At 42.3% G+C, this 23113-nt stretch overlaps 1 protein-coding gene across 3 annotated transcripts in view; it reads right to left on the bottom strand.

Moving 5' to 3' along the window:
• Positions 1-22828, bottom strand: part of RBIS (ribosomal biogenesis factor) — a 42996-nt gene extending 20168 nt beyond the window's left edge. Inside the window, exons 1-2 of one of the 3 annotated variants that reach the window (XM_033934731.1) lie at positions 22805-22828; positions 7413-7526 (exon numbers count right to left, since the gene is read on the bottom strand). In XM_033934731.1, coding sequence (XP_033790622.1) covers positions 7413-7523 — 111 coding nt within the window. In that variant the 5' untranslated portion in view covers positions 7524-7526; positions 22805-22828. Of the gene's footprint in view, positions 1-7412; positions 7527-10030; positions 10187-22804 lie in introns of those variants that run through there. The other 2 variants (XM_033934729.1, XM_033934730.1) reach the window with 2 other exon arrangements.
• Positions 22829-23113: the final 285 nt, after the last annotated feature.

Below are 23113 nucleotides of genomic sequence, written 5' to 3'. Positions count from 1 at the left end.
ACAATGTGCCAAGTGTGTTGAACTTAGGGGTGAATATGTGGAATAACTTGTAAGTTTCATGGCTACATCTCATTCCCTTCTTAGTTGGGCTGAGAACTTTCAACCCCCCCAGAGAAATAATTTCTAGTAAATCAATAAAATAAACAAATGTACAAAGTTTATATATTGAGCAAGCTTCAATGTGCAACCAACTGATTAAGCGCTTTTGTCCCGTCACCGATTAAAAAGCAGGGCTAATCTGCCACATTTCTTAGCCCTACAGACTAGTCATGATGCTGTGTTCTGCAGTGCTGTGATGTTTTCCTTTGTTTACGATAGCGTGTCACAAACTTTTTAAGCAGCAGCACACTAACCTCATAGCTTCGGCTGGAGGCATCCAAAATGTGCGAACATCGACAGGATGACATCATGCGCATATGTGATGTCATCATGCTGACATCTGTGCATGCACGGATGCCCTTCGGCCACGGCCCTGAACCTCCCATTGCCACCAGTGGGGGGAGGGATGCTGCAGAAGGAGAGGTGAGGAGAAGGAACAGAGGTGCCAGCAAGAAGGAAAGGCGCAGGCTGACTGACTACAGGATGTGCCTCTTACTGCCCCTCTCCTCCTTGCTGGCATCTCACAACACACCTGGAATCTGCCGCAAGACAAAGGTGAGGAGGAGAGGCGCCGACTGACTACAGGAGGTGCCTCTCGCTGCGAGAGGCATGTCTTGTAAGCAGTCAGCCAGCGCCTCTCCTCCTCACCAGCATTTCGCAGCACACCTGGAATCTGCCACAGCGCACAGTTTGTGATAAAACTGGTTTAGGAGAACAGCCTATGTCCAGAACATTGCAAGAGTCCAAATATATCAAAACAAGAGTCTGCCAAATAGAAAATATTTTTAGATTCAACAAAGTAGGAATAGTTTAAAAAATAACTTTTTAAATTAAAACTTTAAACTGTTCAATCATGCTCAATCAGAATCTAAAAATCACACCTAAAATCTTTAAAGATAAGACTATTTTTCCAAGGGGTAACTTGGCAGCAAAATCTCAATCTGAAAGTCAAGATTTTACTTTTTCTATTCAATTTGTCTGATGAAAAACAGCACAATGGGCACAAAGAATTGCCCTTCTAATGTGGTCAGCATAGCTGCTTATGTACATTTAGACTTGTGCAACTAAACAATTTATGCTCCAACACTCTTAAGTTCATACCTCCTCCCCAACACATTTTCTATCCATGGCTTCCAGCACATTATCCCCCCCCAACCATTCTTCTCTATTCAAACCCCAACCAGTCTCCATCCCCATTCCCACCAGTCAGCCTTCACTGTCCTGTCACTACAATGAACTGGCCCTCACTCCAGTTTTATAATCCCCCCCCTCTATTTTTGGCAAAAGTGTTTTCGCTTCTGGAACAGGTGTTTTATTTTCCAGCACCAATTGATTCTTTAACGAGTCTGAAATGGATTATTGTAACATCCTGTATTTTGCGGTTTAGCATGAGACTCCGATCAGTGACCACGTACCAGCCGGTATTGTACTCTCTGCATGTAAACATCCGGTATTTACCATGCTCAACATCTATGATAAAACAATTACAGGCCGTACAAAATATGGCCTTAAGATTGATTGTCTCTCTGAATAAATATGATCACATATCCATGTTTATTTTAAGGTACATTGCCTTTATTACATGAAGTTTTATATGGATCTGCTCCTATCTATTTGAATGCTCAAGTAGTTTTGACCAGAGTGGGGGGGGGGTCCTACATCAAGAAGAGTTCAGAATCCTTTTATCTACACCCCTCTCCCCCAAATTAAGGGAAAAGATCTTAGAGTAGGGGTGGGCAACTCCAGTCCTCAAGGGCCAGAATCCAGTCGGGTTTTCAGGATTTCCCCAATGAATATGCATTGAAAGCAGTGCATGCAAATTCATTCAAGAAATCCTGAAAAACCGACTGGATTCCGGCCCTCGAGGACCGGAGTTGACCACCCCTGTCTTAAGAGGGTTTATTGACATTTCAAGCTACTAAACTGGAAGTAGATGTTATTAAGGGCTCCTTTTACAAAGCTGCGGTAGAGGTTTCTACTGCATAGAATTCCTATGTGCGTCAGAGTATTTACCTTGCCAGCCCGGTAGAAACCTCTACCGCAGCTTTGTAAAAAGCCAGTGTAAATTATTACTTAATAAACCAGATTATAGAATTTTCTGGAGGAAGATCAAAACAATGATGTTCCAGAAATATGTTAAATTGTGTTAACCTAAAAAGAGATTAGGTTCTTACCTTGCTAAAATCTTTTCCAGTAGACAGGTGTGTCATTCTGGACAAGCAGGTTATCTCCCCATGGCCATGAGTCTATGCAGAATGAATCCACTCCAGATTTTTTCTGTAATGCTCCTAACTTCACTGAGAGCTCTACTGTCGCTCAGTTAGTCCCCAAGCAAGAGCTCTTCCGAAATTAGGTGAAGTAGGGAACTGGGAAAGCTTCCCCAACTCATAAATCTGTTCTGCTCAAACCAAGTAACACAAGAACTATGAACAATCAACAGAGTAACAAATATGCCAGCATGGTACAGTTTAATATTAAGATGGTTATAGAGAGGGCTCATTCAAAAGTAAAGGTTCTAGACTTTTAAAAAATTACTGTTTGGAAGGGGGATTACGTCAAGGAATTGTTGTCTGGATGAGAAAGTCTGGAAGGAGTAGAAATGCAGTGGGCAAAATTGAAAAGATTTATGGTAAGGGTGACAGACCTTTTTGTGAGGCGAGTAAGTAAAAGTAAGAGGAAAAGAAGGCCACTTTGGTTCTCAAAAACAGTAGCTGAGAAGGTAAGAAATAAGAGGTTAGCACAATTTAGAATGGAATAACTATATCAAGTTTTATAGCAAATACTCTAAATCATACTGTGTCCTGGACTCGTATCCCCCAGAAATTATGAAAGCAGCTCCATTAGACTTTAAACTATCTCTATTGAATTACCTAACCAATAACCTAAACAATGGAAAATTCCTCACTAATAATGGTCATATTATAATAACCCCAATTCCAAAAAATCGTAAAGGATCATGAACATCAGTAACCAATTACAGACCAGTAGCACCCATTCCATTTATTGTAAAAATCATGGAAGGATTGGTACACACCCAACTGATGGAATATCTCGACCAGTTCTCTCTTTTGCACAAAACTCAATCTGGTTTTAGGCCTCTGTTTAGCACTGAGACAGTAATTGCGGCTATCCTGGACAATTTGTGCTACTTGTTTAGTAAGGGCCTCAACACTCTGATCATGCAATTTGACATGAGCTCTGCCTTTGACTTGGTGGACCATGGGAAACTATTACAATGCCTAGACGCAATTGGAATCAGAGGAGAGGTATTAAACAGGTTTCAAGGTTTCCTTATATCACGCACCTACCAAGTCCGTTTTAATTACGATTTCTCTGATACGTGGAGCAATCCATCTGGCGTGCCACAGGAATCACCATTAACTCCTTTGCTCTTCAATGTTTACATGTCCTCATTGGGTGCGCAATTGTCCCAGCTGGGGATAAAACTATTTAGCTACGCTGATGACTTCATGATAATTATCCCATTCACTACCTCTTTCTCAGAAGTTGGAAAAATACTTCAGTTGTTGGAAAAATAATGGAAGTGTTGCTGAAAGAAAGGATAGTGTTTTTCCTTGAATCTAAGGGGTTACAGGATCCGAGGCAACATGGCTTTACAAAAGGTAAATCGTGCCAAACGAACCTGATTGAATTTTTTGATTGGGTAACCAGAGAGCTGGATCGAGGACATATGCTAGATGTAATTTACTTGGATTTCAGCAAAGCCTTTGATACAGTTCCTCATAGGAGGCTGTTGAACAAACTTGAAGGGCTGAAGTTAGGACCCAAAGTGGTGAACTGGGTCAGAAACTGGCTGTCGGACAGACGCCAGAGGGTGGTGGTTAATGGAAGTCGCTCAAAGGAAGGAAAGGTGACTAGTGGAGTCCCTCAGGGTTCGGTGCTGGGGCCAATCCTGTTCAATATGTATGTAAGTGACATTGCTGAAGGGTTAGAAGGAAAAGTGTGCCTTTTTGCAGATGATACCAAGATTTGTAACAGAGTAGACACCGAAGAGGGAGTGGAGAATATGAAAAAGGATCTGCAAAAGTTAGATGAATGGTCTAATGCCTGGCAACTAAAATTCAATGCAAAGAAATGCAGAGTAATGCATTTGGGGATTAATAATAGGAAGGAACCGTATATGCTGGGAGGAGAGAAGCTGATATGCACGGACAGGGAGAGGGACCTTGGGGTGATAGTGTCCGAAGATCTAAAGGCGAAAAAACAGTGTGACAAGGCAGTGGCTGCTGCCAGAAGGATTCTGGGCTGTATAAAGAGAGGCGTAGTCAGTAGAAGGAAGAAGGTGTTGATGCCCCTGTACAGGTCATTGGTGAGGCCCCACTTGGAGTATTGTGTTCAGTTTTGGAGACCGTATCTGGCGAAAGACGTAAGAAGACTTGAGGCGGTCCAGAGGAGGGCGACGAAAATGATAGGAGGCTTGCGCCAGAAGACGTATGAGGAGAGACTGGAAGCCCTGAATATGTATACCCTAGAGGAAAGGAGAGACAGGGGAGATATGATTCAGACGTTCAAATACTTAAAGGGTATTAACGTAGAACAAAATCTTTTCCAGAGAAAGGAAAATGGTAAAACCAGAGGACATAATTTGAGGTTGAGGGGTGGTAGATTCAGGGGCAATGTTAGGAAATTCTACTTTACGGAGAGGGTAGTGGATGCCTGGAATGCGCTCCTGAGAGAGGTGGTGGAGAGTAAAACTGTGACTGAGTTCAAAGAAGCGTGGGATGAACACAGAAGATTTAGAATCAGAAAATAATATTAAATATTGAACTAAGGCCAGTTACTGGGCAGACTTGCATGGTCTGTGTCTGTGTATGGCCGTTTGGTGGAGGATGGGCAGGGGAGGGCTTCAATGGCAGGGAGGGTGTAGATGGGCTGGAGTAAGTCTTAACAGAGATTTCGGCAGGTGGAACCCAAGCATAGTACCGGGTAAAGCTTTGGATTCTTGCCCAGAAATAGCTAAGAAGGAAAAAAAAAAAAAAAATTTAAATTGAATCAGGTTGGGCAGACTGGAAGGACCATTCGGGTCTTTATCTGCCGTCATCTACTATGTTACTATGTTACCCCCAAAGCAACAGAAGTACTAAATCGGATGGAGCAATGGATGACTGAATTCAGACTAAAGCTAAATTCAGAGAAAACAAAATTTTTTATAGCTTCGCCACGCCCACTTGACACTAAAGCATCATTGTGCATCAATAACCTTAGTTATCCCATTCAACCCACTATGAAGATATTGGGAGTAGCACTGGACCAGAGCCTGACCATGAAAGACCAGGTAGACTCCCCGATTAGAAAGATCTTTCTCACCCTCTGGAAACTTTGATCCATCGGAGCTTACTTCGATGTCTCATCATTTAGAATTCTGGTACAATCCCTCATACTGAGTCAACTCGATTATTGTAACATCGCCTACTTGGCACTCTCCCAGAAAAATATGCGGCGACTGCAACTGGTACAAAATGCAGCGGTTAGGCTACTTTGTGGACTGAAGTTTGATCACGTGACACCTTCCCATCGACTTCTACACTGGCTGCCGATGGAAGCATGTGTGAAATTCAAGTTTGCTTCAAGGTACTTTACGGCTTAGCCCCTAAATATATCAGACCTTTTCTCCTTCACAATCAACAGATTTAGGAAAACCTCACATCTGAACTTTGTTTCTCCACCTGTTAGAGGTTGTAAATTTAAAAGTCATCACTAACATCTCTTCTCACATCAAGCAGCATTATGGGGTAAAGATCTAGAACAACTGCTCGTGCCTACTACTTATAGGGAATTCAGGAAGCACCTAAAAATACATCTGTTCCTGAAATACTTAGGTAACCGACCTATACAACCTTAGTCCTCAACAAATGATCTCTAGTACTGTTAATCACTAATTTTGAACTTTGTTTATTCCACTCAACCTGTAACCTCTTTAATCATTGTAAACCGCATAGAACTTCACGGTCCTGCGGTATATAAACTGTTGTTATTATTATTATTATTATAAGCTACAAAAGATTGCAGAAAGATGAAGACATCCGGAAGATATCTGGAAAAGTTAAGAGAGGCTGGTCGTGTAGTCAAGAAAACAAAGATGCAAATGGAAGGAAAAAAAACAGCTGACACGGTAAAACGGGGAAACCAGACATTTTTTAGATATATCAGAGATAGGAAGAAATGCAAAAGGATTACTCACTGTGACCTTTGTTGGCAATGTGCTGCAGCCTGCCTTAGCTCTGAACAATAGCTTGAAAGAGAGAAGAAATCACTGCCTCATCCAAAACTGATCTTTGGGCTGCCAGTTGGACACGGCGTCCGACTGAGCCCCCACCCCCCCCCCACCCCCACCCCCAAAGGGAGAGGCGATGACACAGCTGGCACCTTGCAAGACACTGCTGAGCCTTTGGATGCCTGACAGCCTATGGTCAAACCCCTGCCAAGCAAAGCTTACTAGGGACAGCCCTGAGCTCCAAAAATGCTTCTGCAGGCTGGCTACCACAGGGGATTGGCCTGTCAGCTGTAGATCACTGTCTGCTTCTTCTCCATGCAGGTACAGCTGGACCTACAAACAGGGAAGCTCCAAACACCAAAAGACCGAAGAAAATCCAAATATAACTCAAATAAAATAAAAAGCAGAGCAGACAAACACTCCTTCTGGCTCACATGAACAAGGGAAAAAGTGTAGATGGCAGTAGAGCTCTCAGTGAAGTATGAGGGTTACAAAAAAATCCAGAGTAGATTTCTTCTGCAGAGGCTCACGGCTAAGGGCTGTTGTCCAGAATGACACACCTTTTGCACTGGAAGAGTTATTAGTTATGCTTATAAATCTGTAAGTCCTGGAAATGTCCAGTTTTGTCTCTTATTGTAATCCGCCTAGAACTGTAAGGTTAAGGCGGAATAAAAGACAATAAACATAATGTATATTCCCCCAATTCCTTCAATGCTCTTTCATTCTCGTGAGGAAAGTGCATCTTTGGGATGGCTCAAAGAGCTTTATGGCACAGTTGGAAAATATAACAAATGTTATATATGCAGTGCCAGGAATAAGGCTCCAAATGTCCCTCCACCTTCTCTTCTGGAAGCTTTCCTAAAGTTCACTCATATTCAATATATACAGAGATACCTGTGAAACTGCCATTAGAAGAAACCCAGCAACTGCAAAATACAAAATGTAAATTCCATACAACTGGGAGCTGTAACTCCAGTCCTCAGTTTAAGAAAGTGATCAATAGATTAAGAAAGTGATCAACATATTTCTGAAAGACAAAGGAAATAATATAGCGTTTAAAAAAACTTCTGGAACTGACCTTTTTAAGGTTTGTCAAAACTGGCTTGGCTTTATTTTTGGGTTTTGGCTTCTTGCTGGCAACATGGAATACATTTTTTTGCTTCTGTCCTTTTGATTTGTTTTTAGCCATTGCCTATTTATACAAGTAAAGAAAGTTAGGATTTGCAGAAATAATCACATACCTGTTCAAATCAGATTTATAAATAACAGTGAATAAAATACTGACACTAGTTATCTGATCACTTAGAAAAAAATTTTCCCACATGACAGTGGTTCAATTTGCTTGATGCTTGCCACTTTCTTCTCCCTATCTCATTCTTTGAGTCCCTATCTATTACAAAAAGAGACACAAAACCTGGCCCTTCTCTCAGCATTCCTTGCAGAGCTACCTCAAGACTGAGGGCTAGATGATCACCAGTGGCAAAAGACTTCATTTGAACCAGTGGTCTCAAACTCGTGGCCCGGGGCCCACCAGGTACTATTTTGAGGCCCTCAGTATGTTTATCATAATCACAAAAGTAAAATAAAACAGTTTCTTGATCATATGTCTCTATAGCTATAAATTACAATATTATTATTTAGACTTAGCCAAAAGGAAAGATTTATAAACTATAAAGAGTTTTAATTCATGCAAAATTGTCATTTCTTTAATAAGACATTAACTATTTTTTCTGAGGCCCTCCAAATACCTACAAATCCAAACTGTGGCCCTGCAAAGGGTTTGAGTTTGAGACCACTGATTTGAACCATACCAAGCTGATTTACAGTGTCTCATGCAGTTCAAAGTGTAACATCAGCCCCAACAGAAAAGAAGGAAGATATAGCCTGAAGTTCCACATTGTCACTGTTTAGCCTCCTATTCTGGCATATGAGGAATATGCCAGAATAGGAGGCTAAACAAGTGAAGCAATTGGGAGAGGAATGTGAGGTGTGAAAGTGTTAAGTAAAAGGACTGGAGATGCTGCAGGGCAATGCTATTCACTCTCAGAACTCAAGACCACCAATAAACCAGGTTTTCAGGATATCCCCAATATCCCCTCCTGAAGAAGCCAAAAACTGTGAAACTTGAGTCAGGGAGAGTCCTTGAGTGTTTGTATGTTGCTTGTTAAAAAGGTGTTAATGTCCAGGTGGCAAGGCAAGCTGTGAAGCCTGTCACACTATAAAGATACAGTACATACTGTGTGTGTGTATGTATATATATAAAATAAATTGTGATAAAAAGATTGTAAAAGTGTGACAAGGTATAGGCAGTTGGGACATTGATGTGGCTATGATGGTCCCATGGTAACCCTTGCCTACCCTGTGGTATTTTGGTTATGGGTCTGAGCACATCATATTTTTTCAAAACATAATTTTGAATGAGTAGATGTGGTTTTTTGGGTGGAAAGTTTCTACACACAAGCAGTGATTTTCTAGTAAATGATACAATAAATATACAAGAGAGATATGCATACTGTAGGAGTAGAAGGTATAAAAATCTCTCTCATGCATTTTCATTAGATATAGCCAGAAAATCTGACTTATTGGTAGACCTTAAAGATTTGGAGTAAAGAACAAGTGTTAATGCCCTGTATAAGTTGTCAATGAAGCCCCACTTTGAATACTGTTCAATTTTGGAGGGAAAGGAGACAAAAATGGTATGAGTATTAGAAAAGACTGAAGACCTGATTGTATTCAGCAGTGTATCGTAAACTGTGTGCCTCCTGAGATTTCAGGTGTGCCGCAGCACCCTGGGGAGGAGGAGAGGTGTCCTGTAGGAAATCAGCTGGCACCTCTCCTTCTCTCTTCCCTGCTGGCACGCCTCACTGGTGTCTCAGGGCCCATCTGTAAGGCCTTCGTGCATATGTGTGGCCACGGTGATGTCCACGCACTTCCGGATGCTTCACGCCGTGGCCACTATGTTTAGTGTGCTGCAAATCAAGAAAGTTTGCGGGCCACCAATGTACAGTATATACCAGAGCGGTGTTTTTCAACCTGGGTGCTGTAATAGCCCCAGCTAGGGACCTGCAATATTAAGAAGATTTTCCTACAGCTTCTCTGTACTACTTTTAACTCTCCTCTGGGTTTATATTGATCGTCTGGAAATCTTGAGGTATACTCCGTGATCATGTAGACTGAAAAACTGAAGGAAGATCTTAAAAAATTGGAACAATGAGCGTCCAAACAGCAGATGAAATTTAATGTAGACAAGTGATGCACATTGGGAAGAATAACCCGAATCACATTTCTCTCTTGGAAGCTTTAGCTTCTTTTCACTGTTCTTTGTTTTTATACGTCCGGTCAGCGGGACTCCTCTTAAACGTGTCTCCCACCACCTTAGCCAGGAACTAAATTCCTGGTTGTTTTGGTACTCAATGGCACCAGTTCAGATCTACACAGAAAAAAAAGCAAGACTGCCAAGGTTTGCTTTAATCTTGTCTCTCTTGAAATAAGCAACAGCCAAGCAATATCCATTTGTGCTAAGAGGAAGTGTTTTCACGTTAACGAGATCTTTCATTCTACAACTCTTTTCTTCGCCAAGCGCCCTTCTTCATACAAGTCTCAGAACGCGAGGAATTCTCCTTTTACTCCCCCCCCCCCCCTCCCCCGGTCCGGCGTCTGTCCCTCGTTCTCAAGCTACCCACTCTAAGGTCCTACCTTTCAACTTGTACTTGAGGGTAGCAGCAATTCATACACGCCACATGCAGCCAACTCCCGAGCATACCTTTGGCGTCCCGCCCCCTCTGACGCGACTTCCTGTTTCCGGAAGAGTGGCCACAGAAACAAAGCTTTTGCGTCATAGGGGGCGGATACCGCATCAGGGGGAGTGGTCGCTGTTTGAACTGCTACGATTGCCGGCGATAATAAAGACAAGTTTGAAGGGGGAGGTGAGGGGAGAGACGTAAGAGACCAGAGGAAGAGATACGAGATTGTAGGGGTAGAGGATTGTCGTGTCCGCTTCTTCTGATTTCCTTCTCTTCTCATTTAGAAACCTTAATGCTTCGACAATGTTGATCTCCCGGTGTTGCTGTTGTCCGGGAGATGCTTGGAGGAAGGGCGTCCTCGGAAATCCTTAGGAGAGGACTCTCTTGCTTGTGTCCTAATTGTACTCTTTATGCACGCATGCGTGGGCTTGTACATGATCAAGGATTTTACCTTCTTTCTACACTTAAGGCTCCTTTTACTAAGGTGCTAGCGTTTTTAGCGCACGCACAAGATTAGCGCGGCTAGCCGAAAAATTACCGCCTGCTTAAAAGGCGTTGGTAGGGGCTAGCACTAGCATGTGCTAAAACCGCTAGTGCTCCTTTGTAAAAGGAGCCCTTACTGTCACACTGCCTTTGAATCTGAAATATGAGACCTTTCCATAGGTTGCTTTATTTTAGTTAGGGATTTTGAAAAAGGATTTTCCAGACATTTTCTACATGTAGATATGTTTGAGTATTTTTTGTAAAATTGTATAGATGTAAGAGGGATCTTCAAAATGTTTCCACACTTTTATTTTTTAAACCCTTTTTATTAAATATATCAAAAGTAAATCACATCAGTTTTCCACATAATCATCCTGTTTTGTGATACATTTTTCCCAACATCCTAACACACCTTCTTATCACTTCTGCCCCAACATTTCCAAGAAAATATGAAAGTATGGAAACTTTTTGAAGAACCCTCCTATATATATTGAGTTGTATTTAATTACTTTAGGTTAAGTAACCCTGCCCCCCTTTCACCCATTTCCTTGGTCCCCCTTACCATCCTCTGTACCCTGGGACCTGCAGAGAGGTGGCTTCCAGAGCAGGTCAGTTGCAGCAGGCTCATTGTTGCTGCCAGCTGCCCAAAGATTGCATTACATTGGCGGGGGGGGGGGGGGGGGATAGGAGGTAGATAGGGAAGTTGGAAGAGTCAACTAAACCCAGACAGACTCCTATAATCTAAAAAGAGAACATAGTGTTTTCCCAGATTTCTGGTAACCGTAACTTATGTTGAGTTCTACAGTAGAATCCTGATTAACCAGTATTCAAGCAACCGGTACTCTCACCCAACCGGCAAAGAAAAGAAAATCATCCCCAAAGCAGCAGTGGTCCTGAGCCACGAATCCCCCTCCCCTCCCTCCAGTCTTGGAGCAGTGGCAGCAGTCCAGAGCCTCTCTCAAGCCAGGAAGCATCAGCAGTGGTCATGAGCCCCCCTCCCTCCTGCCCAGAAGCAAGCAGCGGCAGCAGCTATACTATGACTATACAAGTGCACTCTCATAATTCTACTACTTGATTCCTATTTTGCTAGATTTTCTTTTCAACCTGTTAGATTCTGACTTACACACAAATTCAATACAACTTCATTTATCATCTATTTCTAGCTATCACCATCCTTTAATTTCCATGTTCATGAAAAGGCTTTCTCTTCAGCTCCCACCTCCACAATGGGACCTCAATATTGTTCTGGTGCAATAAACTAAAGGCCCATTTGAACCTTTAGTTCAAGCATCATTACAACACCTCACCTGGAATGTTTTCTTTGGCATCACTATCACCTCAGTCAAGCAAATGAGTTAATTATAAGCTCTTGTTCATCATTATCTTTGCACTCAATTTTTCCCCAATTGCATTACGCTTGTGAACACATCTTGTCTTCTTACTCAAGGCGGTCTCAGATTTCCACCTTAATCGGACCACTGTCCTGCCTGTTTTCTTTCTGAAACCATATTCTCAACCAGCAGAAGCTACTCTCCATATATTGGTCTGCAAACCTGCTCTGCTCTGCTATTTCATGTTATACAACCTTACTGGGAAGACTTTTAGCTTTTTTGTCTTCTATAACCCTAACAACCTAGGGTTATAGACTCTCTCTCATTGGGTGGCAGACTCTACTTATTTTTCTTCTAGGCACGGTGGAGAATCTTGTCCAGGTCATTGAGGGGAGAGTGTGTCACAGTGGTTAAAACTACAGCCTCAGCACCCTATGGTTGTGGGTTAAACCCACGTGCTGCTCCTTGTGACCCTGGGCAAGTCTCTTAATCCTTCCATTGCCCCTGGTGCATTAGATAGATTGTGAGCCCTCCAGGACAGATAGGGAAAATTCTTGAAGTACCTGAATAAAATTCATGTAAACCATTCTGAGCTCCCCTGGGAGAACGGTATAGAAAATTGAATAAATAAATCTCTGCATAAATTACATTCCAAGTTTGCAACAGGGATTCACCTCACTTTTGGGCATTTACAAGGCAGTGATATGGTCACCTACTCATACCCTTTATCAGGTTTTACTTATTGGATGTACCTTCTCATAAAGACAGTATTACCAGACAATCAGTATTTCTGAATTTTTTTGCCTAAAGGACTGCTATCCTTTTCTGTTTTTTTCTTCAGTGGATCTCTGTAAGAACAGTCTAGCACTATGTTCTTCAATGAAATGGTGGCCCCTGGAGACCTCCTTGGTGGCCCTCACTGCCTTTGCTTTGGATATCTTTTTTCTGCTGTTCTGCCTCTCTACCCAGGCTCAGAACAGAAAGGGGAAATCAAATGGATGTAAGAGCATATGCTTAAAGGGCAAGGCATTTCACAACAGACAAGATAATTCATTTGGAAATGGTCACAACCTTGAGAATAGTCCCCAATGAAGCCTAAAGGGGGACTGTAGGGTTGCCCCACCCCAAGGGAAAATATTTAGCGACTCTCCTTTAGCTCATTTGAATCCAAAGTGGCCCCAGCTTAAAAATGAGTGAAGACCTCAGCTTTGGAGTCACGTAATTATTTGGCTCAATTCCCCCTGCTTATCCATGAAGAAAGTTACTGTAGTTGCTTACCTGTACAATGGATTCTTCATGGATAGCAGGAAAATGAAGCCCTATAATTGCTCCTGCTAGCCTCACTCTCAGGCCTCTAGGATATTCACTGAGTTGAAAATCTCTGTGCATGCTCAGGAGATCCCACACAGTTGGGTTGTGGGACAGTTTCACTATCTGGCACATGGCAACACAGGATCACATAATTTGGCTCTCCTGCTGTCCACAAAAGAACCCACATTACAGGTAATCAAGCAATTATTTGGGTAGTGACTACAGTCTACTTTATATTTAGTGTCACTCCCTAGATAGTGGTTTTGAATATCCACAAATTATTCAAACACTGACAACCAGGTTTAAATGTCATGATTGGTGGTACCTGCACAAGGTCACACTGTACAACCATATACCTTGGCTTCCTCAAATTTCAACATATATGTTTTCATCAGAAAAAATGTATAGCAAAATACAAGGAAATAAATTCCATGAGGAAGCGATAGAAACTGCATGAGTGGAGATGGAACTGTACACATCAACCAGGGATAAAGTAAAAATGTATGAATTAAAGCCCTTAAAAAATATGCAGGAACCACCCTCCACCAGAAAATACAACAGTACAAACTCTATGATGAAGCATTTGTACTGCTGTATGTTCCAGTGGAGGGTGGTTCCTGTGTATTTTTTAAGGACTTTAATTCATACGTTTTTAAACCAGATACAGTAAAACATTGGTTTGCGAGCATAATTCGTTCCAGAAGCATGCTTGTAATCCAAAGTACTCGTATATCAAAGCGAATTTCCCCATAGGAAATAATGGAAACTCAGACAATTCATTCCACAACTCAAAAATTTTAAGACAAAATACTATACGTACTTGTATTGCAAGACCTTGCTCATTTAGAATAGTCACTACACTCCTGCAGCGTCAGAGAGAGAAGAACCATTGACTCAGTTGTGATGATGTGACGCATGTATACTGTATGTATTCATATTGCAAGACTTTGTTCATTTAGAATAGTCACTACACTTGCAGAGAGAGAAGAACCATCATCTCAGTTGCGATGTGTGTATACTATGGGCTCCTTTTATTAAGGTGTGGTAGCATTTTTAGCACACGCAGCAGATTAGCGCACGCTAACCCCGCACTACGCGGCTAGAACTAACACCAGCTCAATGGTACTGTAGCGTGCGCTATTCCGCACATTAATGCCTTAATGCAGCTTAGTAAAAGGAGCCCTATATGTACTTGTATTGCAAGACATTGCTTGTTTATCAAGTTAAAATTTAATCAAATGTTTTGCAAACACTAGTGTTTAAGCCCGTTACATTAATGGCTGCTAGAAAGCAGCCCCCTTTCCCTCTCCCCCCTCCAGTTCCTCCATGACTCTCTCTCCGTGGCCCCCTTCTGTCTCCCCTCCCCCAAGCAAAGCTGTCTGCCTCCCAACACACCCCTCCCCCCAAAGCAGCCTCCTTTCTCTCTCCCCCTCCAGTTCCTCCCTGATTGTCTCTCTGTGACCCCCCTTCTGTCTTTCCCCCCAAGCAAAGCTGTCTGCCTCCCAGCACACCCCTCCCCCAAAGCAGCCCCCTTTCCCTCTTCCCTCCAGTTCCTCCCTGACTGTCTCTCCTTGGCCCCCCTTCTGTCTTCCCCCCAAGCAAAGCTGTCTGGCTCTCAGCACACCCCTCCCCCAGAGCAAATCAGGGCAGTAGGAGGCCACGAAGCAGCGTGTTTAGAGTGTTGCGGCCGCTGGAAGTTGCTGCCCGACACCCGGTTCCTTTGGCCTGACCAATGGGCGCCTCCCTCCTCCTCCTACCCCCCCCCGTCATGGCTCCCCATGTCCCAGCTCTCTCAGTGAGTGAAGGTGGCTGCCGCTGCCGGCCCAGCAGCCGCAGCCACGCCGTCATGGTGTTCCAGAATCGAGAGGCGGGAGGAGGAGAGGAGCGCGAGCGCACGAGAGGGAGACAGCTGGAGTTCGCAGAGGATCCACCTCCTTTGGCAGTGAGTGACAGCGAGGGAGGAGTTACTCCGTGTTCTGGCCTGCCTCTGTGTTCGAAAATCGAATTTTGCACGGAGGCACATCTCACGGCACCAGGAATCACGGAGTTTCAAGAGCGCATGCGTGCTCTAGGGTTATATTATTATTGATATATATATATATATATATATTTTTTTTTTTGTGTGTGTGTGATTTTATGGCTTCTGTTTATTTAGCAATCTAACACAAGTGCGCCACCTGTTGGATGTCATTTGCACCCCTGAGACAGGCTTAAATGTTGGATCCTTGACACAGACTGGATATACAATAGTGACTAGTATTTCAATAAATACTTGTTCATTTTACTTTATCCCTGGTTGATGTGTACAGTTTCTATTTCATCAGATGAAAACCTGAAGCATGGAAATATCTTAGAAATGGAAAGTTAAGATTTTGATGTGACACATAGCTCTTCCCCGTATAGCACATTACATCATTACTGATTAACACTAAGGGCTCCTTTTACTAAGGTGCGCTAGCGTTTTTAGTGCACGCAGGATATTACCGCACACTACGTGGCTAGAACTAATGCCAGCTCAATGCTGGCGTTAGCATCTAGTGCGCGCGGCAATGTAGTGCATGCTATTCTGTGCGTTAATGCCTTAACACAGCTTCATAAAAGGAGCCCTAAAGTTCTTCAAAGAAGTGCTCAGAGAGAAATGAGAAGTTGATCGGTGCTTTATCTGGGTTTATACATATATATATATAAAAGACCTATAAAAATTGTTTTTCACTTTATATCCCAAATGGATCTTTATTAGAAGGAATAGAAAGGAGCTCTCATATAAGCAAACTGATGGGGGCATGAAAGCGAGGCCTCAAAATAAATAATTAAGCCAATGACCACAATAAGATATATCGAATGTGAAGTAGAGCCTATACACGCCTGACTTTTAATAAGAACAGAAGAATTGCCATCTCCGGATCAGACCCTGGGTTCATCAAGTCCGGTGATCAGCACACGCGGAGGCCCCGCCAGGTCTACACTGCATAGTTTTAGTCCCCATATCACTGTATGCTTCTCAAGGGAGATGTGCATCTAATTTACCCTTACCATAATTGTCTGAATATACCAGAACAAAGGATAAATTATGCACAAACTAGATTGAAAGCTCTGAAAAGGATGCTTGGAAAAATCATTTTTACCATATACGCAAACCTTAAGATGAATGCAAGAAATAAATATATCCTTTATATATGAAATACATTTCTAAAATTGTACTAAATGTGAACTGTAATCTAGCGCTAGCCATTTCTTTAATGAGAAATTTGGAGCCAGGTTTAAGTTTTAGGCAAGAAAGATGGTAAAAGCTTTCAAGGGCATTTGCTTGCAGTTTTGAACTTATACCTCTGGTCCAGGGAAAAATCTTTAAGAAGAGGAAAAAAAAATCTAAATAAAGTTTATGATGAAATTCCAAGATTGCAGCCTAGAGAGGTAGTTCTGAAAGATTCTCTTTTTTTTTCAGCTTTTTTTCTGTCGCTCTTGAATTTCTTATGGAAATGAGGAAGGGGTGAGTCAGTGGGACCCTACCATTTCATTAGTTGGTACGAAACTTCCTGAACTGCTTCATTCAAAATCCAACACAATCGCAGGGACAGATCTATGAGAGAAAAAATGGGAATTCCCTCCCCTCTGGACAGTAATGCACTGTATCTGAGCTCAGTAGTCAGACTCTCTTTTATAGCATGGGGTGATGATAATCTAGGGGTACAGTGGGTGGAATAGCAGCTTAGAAGGAAATGTATCATGCCTTGTAGGGGGCTTGCAAGTGTTTCAGTTGAGTCAGCTGATTCACTGAGTACACCAAAGCAGTAAGTTCTTTCAATGGAGGAGACATTGGCAGATACTATGAGGAGCCAGGAAGAGGAGGAAAGCTGTGTACAAGAGCTTCTGCAGCCCTAGAGCCAGATGAATTGCCTGCTCTGGCTACGAGTTTTGGAAGAACCCCCCCCCCCCTTTGATAAAGCTTTCCAGTATTACTCTGGACAGGATTTAATCAGTAGTTGCCTCAAAGAGATTTCTGTTTTTGCCACTATTATTGTGGATATTCATTCTAAAATTCAGGCCATAAACTTGTATTTCCAAGCCACAAGTATAAATTTACTACTACTACCGCTATTTACTATTTCTATAGCGCTACTAGACACATGCAGCACTGTACTGTACATTAAACACGCAAGAGACAATCCCTACTCAAAAGAGCATACAATCTAATGATGACACACTGGATAAAAATGTTGAATCAGTATATGAATAAGTAGCTGCCTAGAGTGCCAAATTTTAAATATGCCAAATATGCTGGTCAAAGAGGAGCCTGCTCCAGCTGACTTTAGGGTCATGGCTCCCTAAACGCCATCACATACAGTTCAAGCTCCTATTGCTGACCTACTAATGTGTTCATTTTGCTGCCCCTCAATATCTCTCCTCTCTCTCCTTATACACCTCCTAGAGAACTCAATTCCTCAGATAAGCTGCTCTTAGCTGTATCCTTCTCCTCCACTGCCAATTCCAAGACTTTGTTTCTTTCATCTAGCTGCCCCCTGTGCCTGGAATAAATTACCAGATTTTGTCCGCCAAGCCTCTTCCCTTGTTTAAAAACAGACTGAAAACTCACCTTTTTGATGTAGCCTTCAATCCATAACCCTACTCTTCTGCCCACAATCCCAGCCACTGATTAACCGTTCCCCTTAACTGTATCCATGACATCCTGTTTGTCTGTCTTGTCTGTTTAGATTGTAAACTCTTTCGAGCAGGGACTATTTTCTTCTTTGTGACTCTGTACAGAGCTGCGTACATCTGGTAGCAATATAGAAATAATTAATAGTAGTAGGTGTTGCTTAAAAGGAGCACCACTGTACAGCTATGGTCTTCCTCTGTTCTTGAACTGGTTTTCCATAGGAAAGAGATGGTGCATTTGGTTAAGCTGTGCTGCCAATTTGTCTGTGTTAAGTTTGCAATTCTCACATTTTATGATGTATAGGCTCTGAATTTTGGCATGCATGACTTAAGCCCTGCTTGCTAGCAGAAAGAGAATTGTTACTTACCTTTTGACCAATGATTTACATCATCTCTGTCTGGGAGATCTTTCTACTTACAGTGGAATAGGATGTCAACTCAATTAAGAATATAAGAACATAAGATTTGCCACTGCTGGATCAGACCTATGGTCCATCGTGCCCAGCAGTCCGCTCACTTGGCAGCCCTTAGGTCAAAGACCAGTGCCCTATTTGAGTCTAGCCTTATCTGCGTATGTTCTGTTCCAGCAGGAACTTATCCAACTCTTATTCATTCGCTTGTCATTTCATGTTTAGACTACAGCAATGCATTATATAAAGTAATCACTAAGAAAGAAATAAAACGTCTTCAAATTATTCAAAATACTGCCATTAAAATTATTTGAAAAGCTCAAAAATTTGATCATATCACACCTCTTTTGATCGACAATCATTGGCTTCCCATAGATCATCGAATTTCCTATAAAATAATGTTACTGACATATAAGACTATAACTTCCGGCCAACCTGATTTCATCAACAGGTTATTAATTCCCCACACCCTCCATCGTACATTACATTCATCTAATCAAAACCTGCTATCCATTCCCTCTTTAAGACACATTAACACTATGCACACTAATATCTTCTCTGTTACGGCCCCTACCATCTGGAACTCAACACCAAATTATATAAGAGAAATTTCATCATGATAAATTTAAAAGTAGCTTGAAGGCCTTTCTTTTTAAAGACTCATTTGGAATATAACAGTCCTTTTAAGGACGGCAATGGAAACTTGTTCCTTGCCATTTTTAATCATTTTAACCTATTTTACAAAGTACCAGACTATTTATATTTTGTTCCCCTCTCTTTTGTTTTGATCCTTCTCCATTTTGTATCGGTATGTTAATGTTTGTCTGTGCATTTGATTGTTTGTAATATTAATTGTAATTTGCTTTTAACTCATGCCCTTTTTATTTTTTGTTTTTATATTATGTAAAACCGCTTTGAATTTTGATAAGGTGGTATATCAAATTTTTAAATAAACCTGAAACCTGAATCCCTGAAGGGTGCTTTCCCCTATAACAGCCTCTGAAATAGCGTTCCATATTTCTACCACTCTCTGGGTGAAGAAGAACTTACCTACGTTATACCTATGGGGTACTTGCTGCCTCTGTTTTTTGACATCTATGTCTATATATTGGTGGATGTGATTTGTAGTCACTGAATATATTGGCACCTTTTATAGATGACTAGCTGATTACCTAGCGTTGCCTGGGTATTTATTTATTACCACTAAACACTACACCTAGGGACCAGGGTCAGTTTAACTCAAATATTCAACTCAAATCAGAACCCTACACGGAAATAGATACACCCTCTGCAACACTAAAAGGCCTTAATCATACTCATTCATCATCCACACAACACAACATAGAACAGTAGGAAAAAGACAAAAAAAAAAAGAAGTGGAGAAAAAGCCTCAGTTCTGCTTCATCTGGCAAAAAACTCCACTTCTTCAAAAACAACACTCCTGCGTATGAACAAAAAATATAGGAAAAAAGCACTGTGATAGCCTGCAGAGTGATATCAAACAGCACGCCGGGGCACACCGCCCCAAATGGTGATATTGTGGACAAGTGAGAACTGCAGAGACTGGAGGCTAGAGACTAGTGCTGAGGCTGAGGGCTGAGTGGAAGGGAGCTAGAGGCTGATGCTAGGATTGAAACTGGGCATTGAGATAAGAGATCTGGAGGTTAAAGATGGGGATGGAGACTAAGAAAAGGGAGCCACAGGCTGATGCTGGGTTGAGAGAAAGGCTGAAGACTGATGCTGGAGGTTGAAGACTGATGCTGGGACACCTAGGAACTATAGGGGTTGAGGGTTGGGACTGATGTTTGGAACTGGAGCTGGGTGACTGAAGGCTGTTGCTTGATGCAGAGGTTGAGAGTTGGGAACTGGGAGAAGGAAACAGAAGGCTGATGGGGCTGAGGATTGTGAGGAAGGGACTGGAGGCTGATGCTGAGACTGGTCTGATATGGAAGCAGTGGAAGGCAGCAAAAGCATATGCAGCGGAAGATGCTATAGAAGAAGAGAAACAGGTATGGTGAAAAAAGGTAGGAGCAATGGATACACTGCTGCCTAGGAAAAGTAAAAAGAGCCAGGAGGATGTGGGAGAGAAGGGATTTTGAAATAGGCGGAGACCCTAGGATGGGGTAGGAGACCAGAAGAAAACTGGCTAAATAACAGCTTGGGTTGGATTGTAATGGAGGACTCATTAATTATGTGCAATGGAAAAGTGAGGACTAGGGGTTTAAGAAACCAAACCAAGATTAGGGAGAACAATGGAGTCTAGATGATTGAGAAAGGCTATGACTAGGGATGTTAGACCAAGAGCAGAAAAATGAGGTGGGGGAGAGTTTGAAGGATCTGGAGGGATTGGAGAGCAGTTGAAAGGGACAGGATTTCAACAACATGAGAGACAAAGGAAAGAGACTGGTCTTTGAAGGAGGTGTAAGGGTAGAAATTGAACAAGTAAAAGGGGGAATGGTCGCCTGGATAGAGAAAACATATGAAAGGGATTAGATGATATGTTAGGGAAGGAGCTAGAACTGGGGCTGATAGGATGAGAGGAAGAGGAAGGTATATGAGGCTGGGGAGAGAATAAATAGAGAGCGTTGAAATGGGAGACTAGAAATTGAGTGAAAAATGAAGAGGGATAGGAGGCTAGGGAATGTGAAGACTAGGAAAATGAGTAGGAAATGGAAAGTTGGTACATAGGTAAAGCTTAAAAGATAGAGACTGAAGACTAGAGAAGGAACAAGGAGGAATGAAATCTAGCTATAGGGTGATAATAAGGCAGATGAGAGAAATAGAAAAAGAAGATGAAACAAAAGAAAAATGACATAAATAGATATGGGGAGAAAGGGAAGAAGATGGGGAGCAGGAAGAAACAAAGAATGTAAATAAAATCCTGGAAAAGTACTTAGGAGACAACTATCAAGAAGAAGTGGTAAAGAGAGACAATGACCAACCTAATTGGAAAAATATAACCCCCCCCTTTTTTTTTTTTTTTTTACAAAACTGCAAAAATGTTTTTAGCTGAGGACGGCATGCTGAATGCTCTGCGCTGCTCTCGACTCTCATAGGAACCTTTGGTATGGCCTAGCATGACTATTCTTATGACAAGCATCTAGATTCAGGACAATCATCTTATCAAGGGGACTAGACTGAGGAATGAGAACAAAATTATTTTATAGAGAAAGAGATGCAGATATTTATTTATTTATTTATTTCGTTTTCTATCCCGTTCTTCCCAAAGAGTTCAGAACGGATTATAGGTACATGGAACATTCTCCTAATGGAGACGGTAGAGATTGAAATAGGATACACATTCAAGAAACCATGAAATAAGCACATGGATTTGTAGGAAAGAGAAGGTGAATTCAGAAACTGGGTAGGAGTGTGGGGTACTGGTTGCAGGCATGAAAAACAAGCAGACTGGATAGATCGTGCAGTCAGAATCTGTCTACATATTATTTTACTCTTATTGCACCATTTTTCCCACTGTTATATTATAAAGGTATGATAACGTCACTCCATGGAAAGGCAGGGAGTGCTCACAGACACAGGTAGACAAGGGGTACGAGTAATCAGAAGAACTTTATATTGCTGTATTCCAGTGTTCTTCAACCTTTTTACACCTATGGACCGTCAGAAATAAAAAAATTATTTTGTGGACCGGCAGTTGAAGAACACTGAGCTAAATCATGGGCCAGACCCCACCCATCTCTACCCAATCTCCACCCCAGTCCCCGCCTCCATAATAGTACTAATTGTAACACTATTTTTTCCATTCATTTTTCATAGATACACACAATATAATCTTATTAACAACACATAATGGTTAACCACAAAATTAAATTACACAAAGCACACTGACAGCAGATGTAAATTCTCAAAATTGACATAATTCAATCACTAAATTCAAAAATAAAATCATTCCCCCCTACCTTTGTTGTCTTCCTCCCTCCATGCTATGCCTTTCCTTCTGGCCTGCTCCCGCCTGGCCATTTTATGTCTCCCCTGGTGTTATCTTCAGGCCAGTTCTCTCTTCCTCACTGATGCAGTGCACAAAGCTATAGGCAGCGGCTCCTTGTGCGTCCCGTGCCTCATCTGAAAGCCAAGGCTTCCGGTCCAGGCGCAGGACGCGCATAGGAGCCACTGCCCATGGCTTTGTGCACTGAATCAGTGAGGAAGAGGGAGCTGGCTCGAAGATAACGCCGCATCGATCACACCGTGGACCAGCGGTTGAAGAACACTGTTTTGGGCCTGATGCACATGCCGGCCCTGTGGACCGGCAGGAAATTTCTGTGGACCGGCATTGGTCCACGGACCGGTGGTTGAAGAACACTGCTGTATTCTATTATACAAAAGCCTGTTGCATCACAGCTCAGTGCAGTGCTATTTGTCGACCCTTAAGGAAGCCGACTTAGGGCTGACTTTTAGCCACACCCCAAATACAATGTTACTGTTCCAACTTCCAACCAAACATAGTCCAGCACAGGCTTGCTTTAAGGCTGGACACGCAACATATGAGTCTTCAAAGTAATTGCAGAAACGTCCTACCTTCGTTGTCTTTCCCAATAGACTCTTGATATCTAAGCTTGAGGGCCCACTCTGTTTCCCTGAATCTCTGCCAGGTACTATTGCATAGCAAGATTCTTGGGTTGATTCCTTCTCTCACAGCCTTCCTCCAGACCTCTGTATTTGGGGGGGGGGGGTGTCTCACTCCTGGAAACCTCTTGCCTTGAGGCCTCTCTGTTCTTTCTCAGGGCATTTAACCACCTCCCTGCCTGAGTCTTGCCCCTCTGACTCAATGGACTAGCGCCATCTTCAATATCAGTGAGGGAGCATCCTCAGGGACACCTGCCACTA

This window comes from Geotrypetes seraphini, chromosome 2 (assembly GCF_902459505.1).
Source record: "Geotrypetes seraphini chromosome 2, aGeoSer1.1, whole genome shotgun sequence".
Lineage (NCBI taxonomy): Eukaryota > Metazoa > Chordata > Amphibia > Gymnophiona > Dermophiidae > Geotrypetes > Geotrypetes seraphini.
Note: the sequence above shows the minus strand (reverse complement) of the source record. Positions and strands in the feature narration are given on the sequence as shown.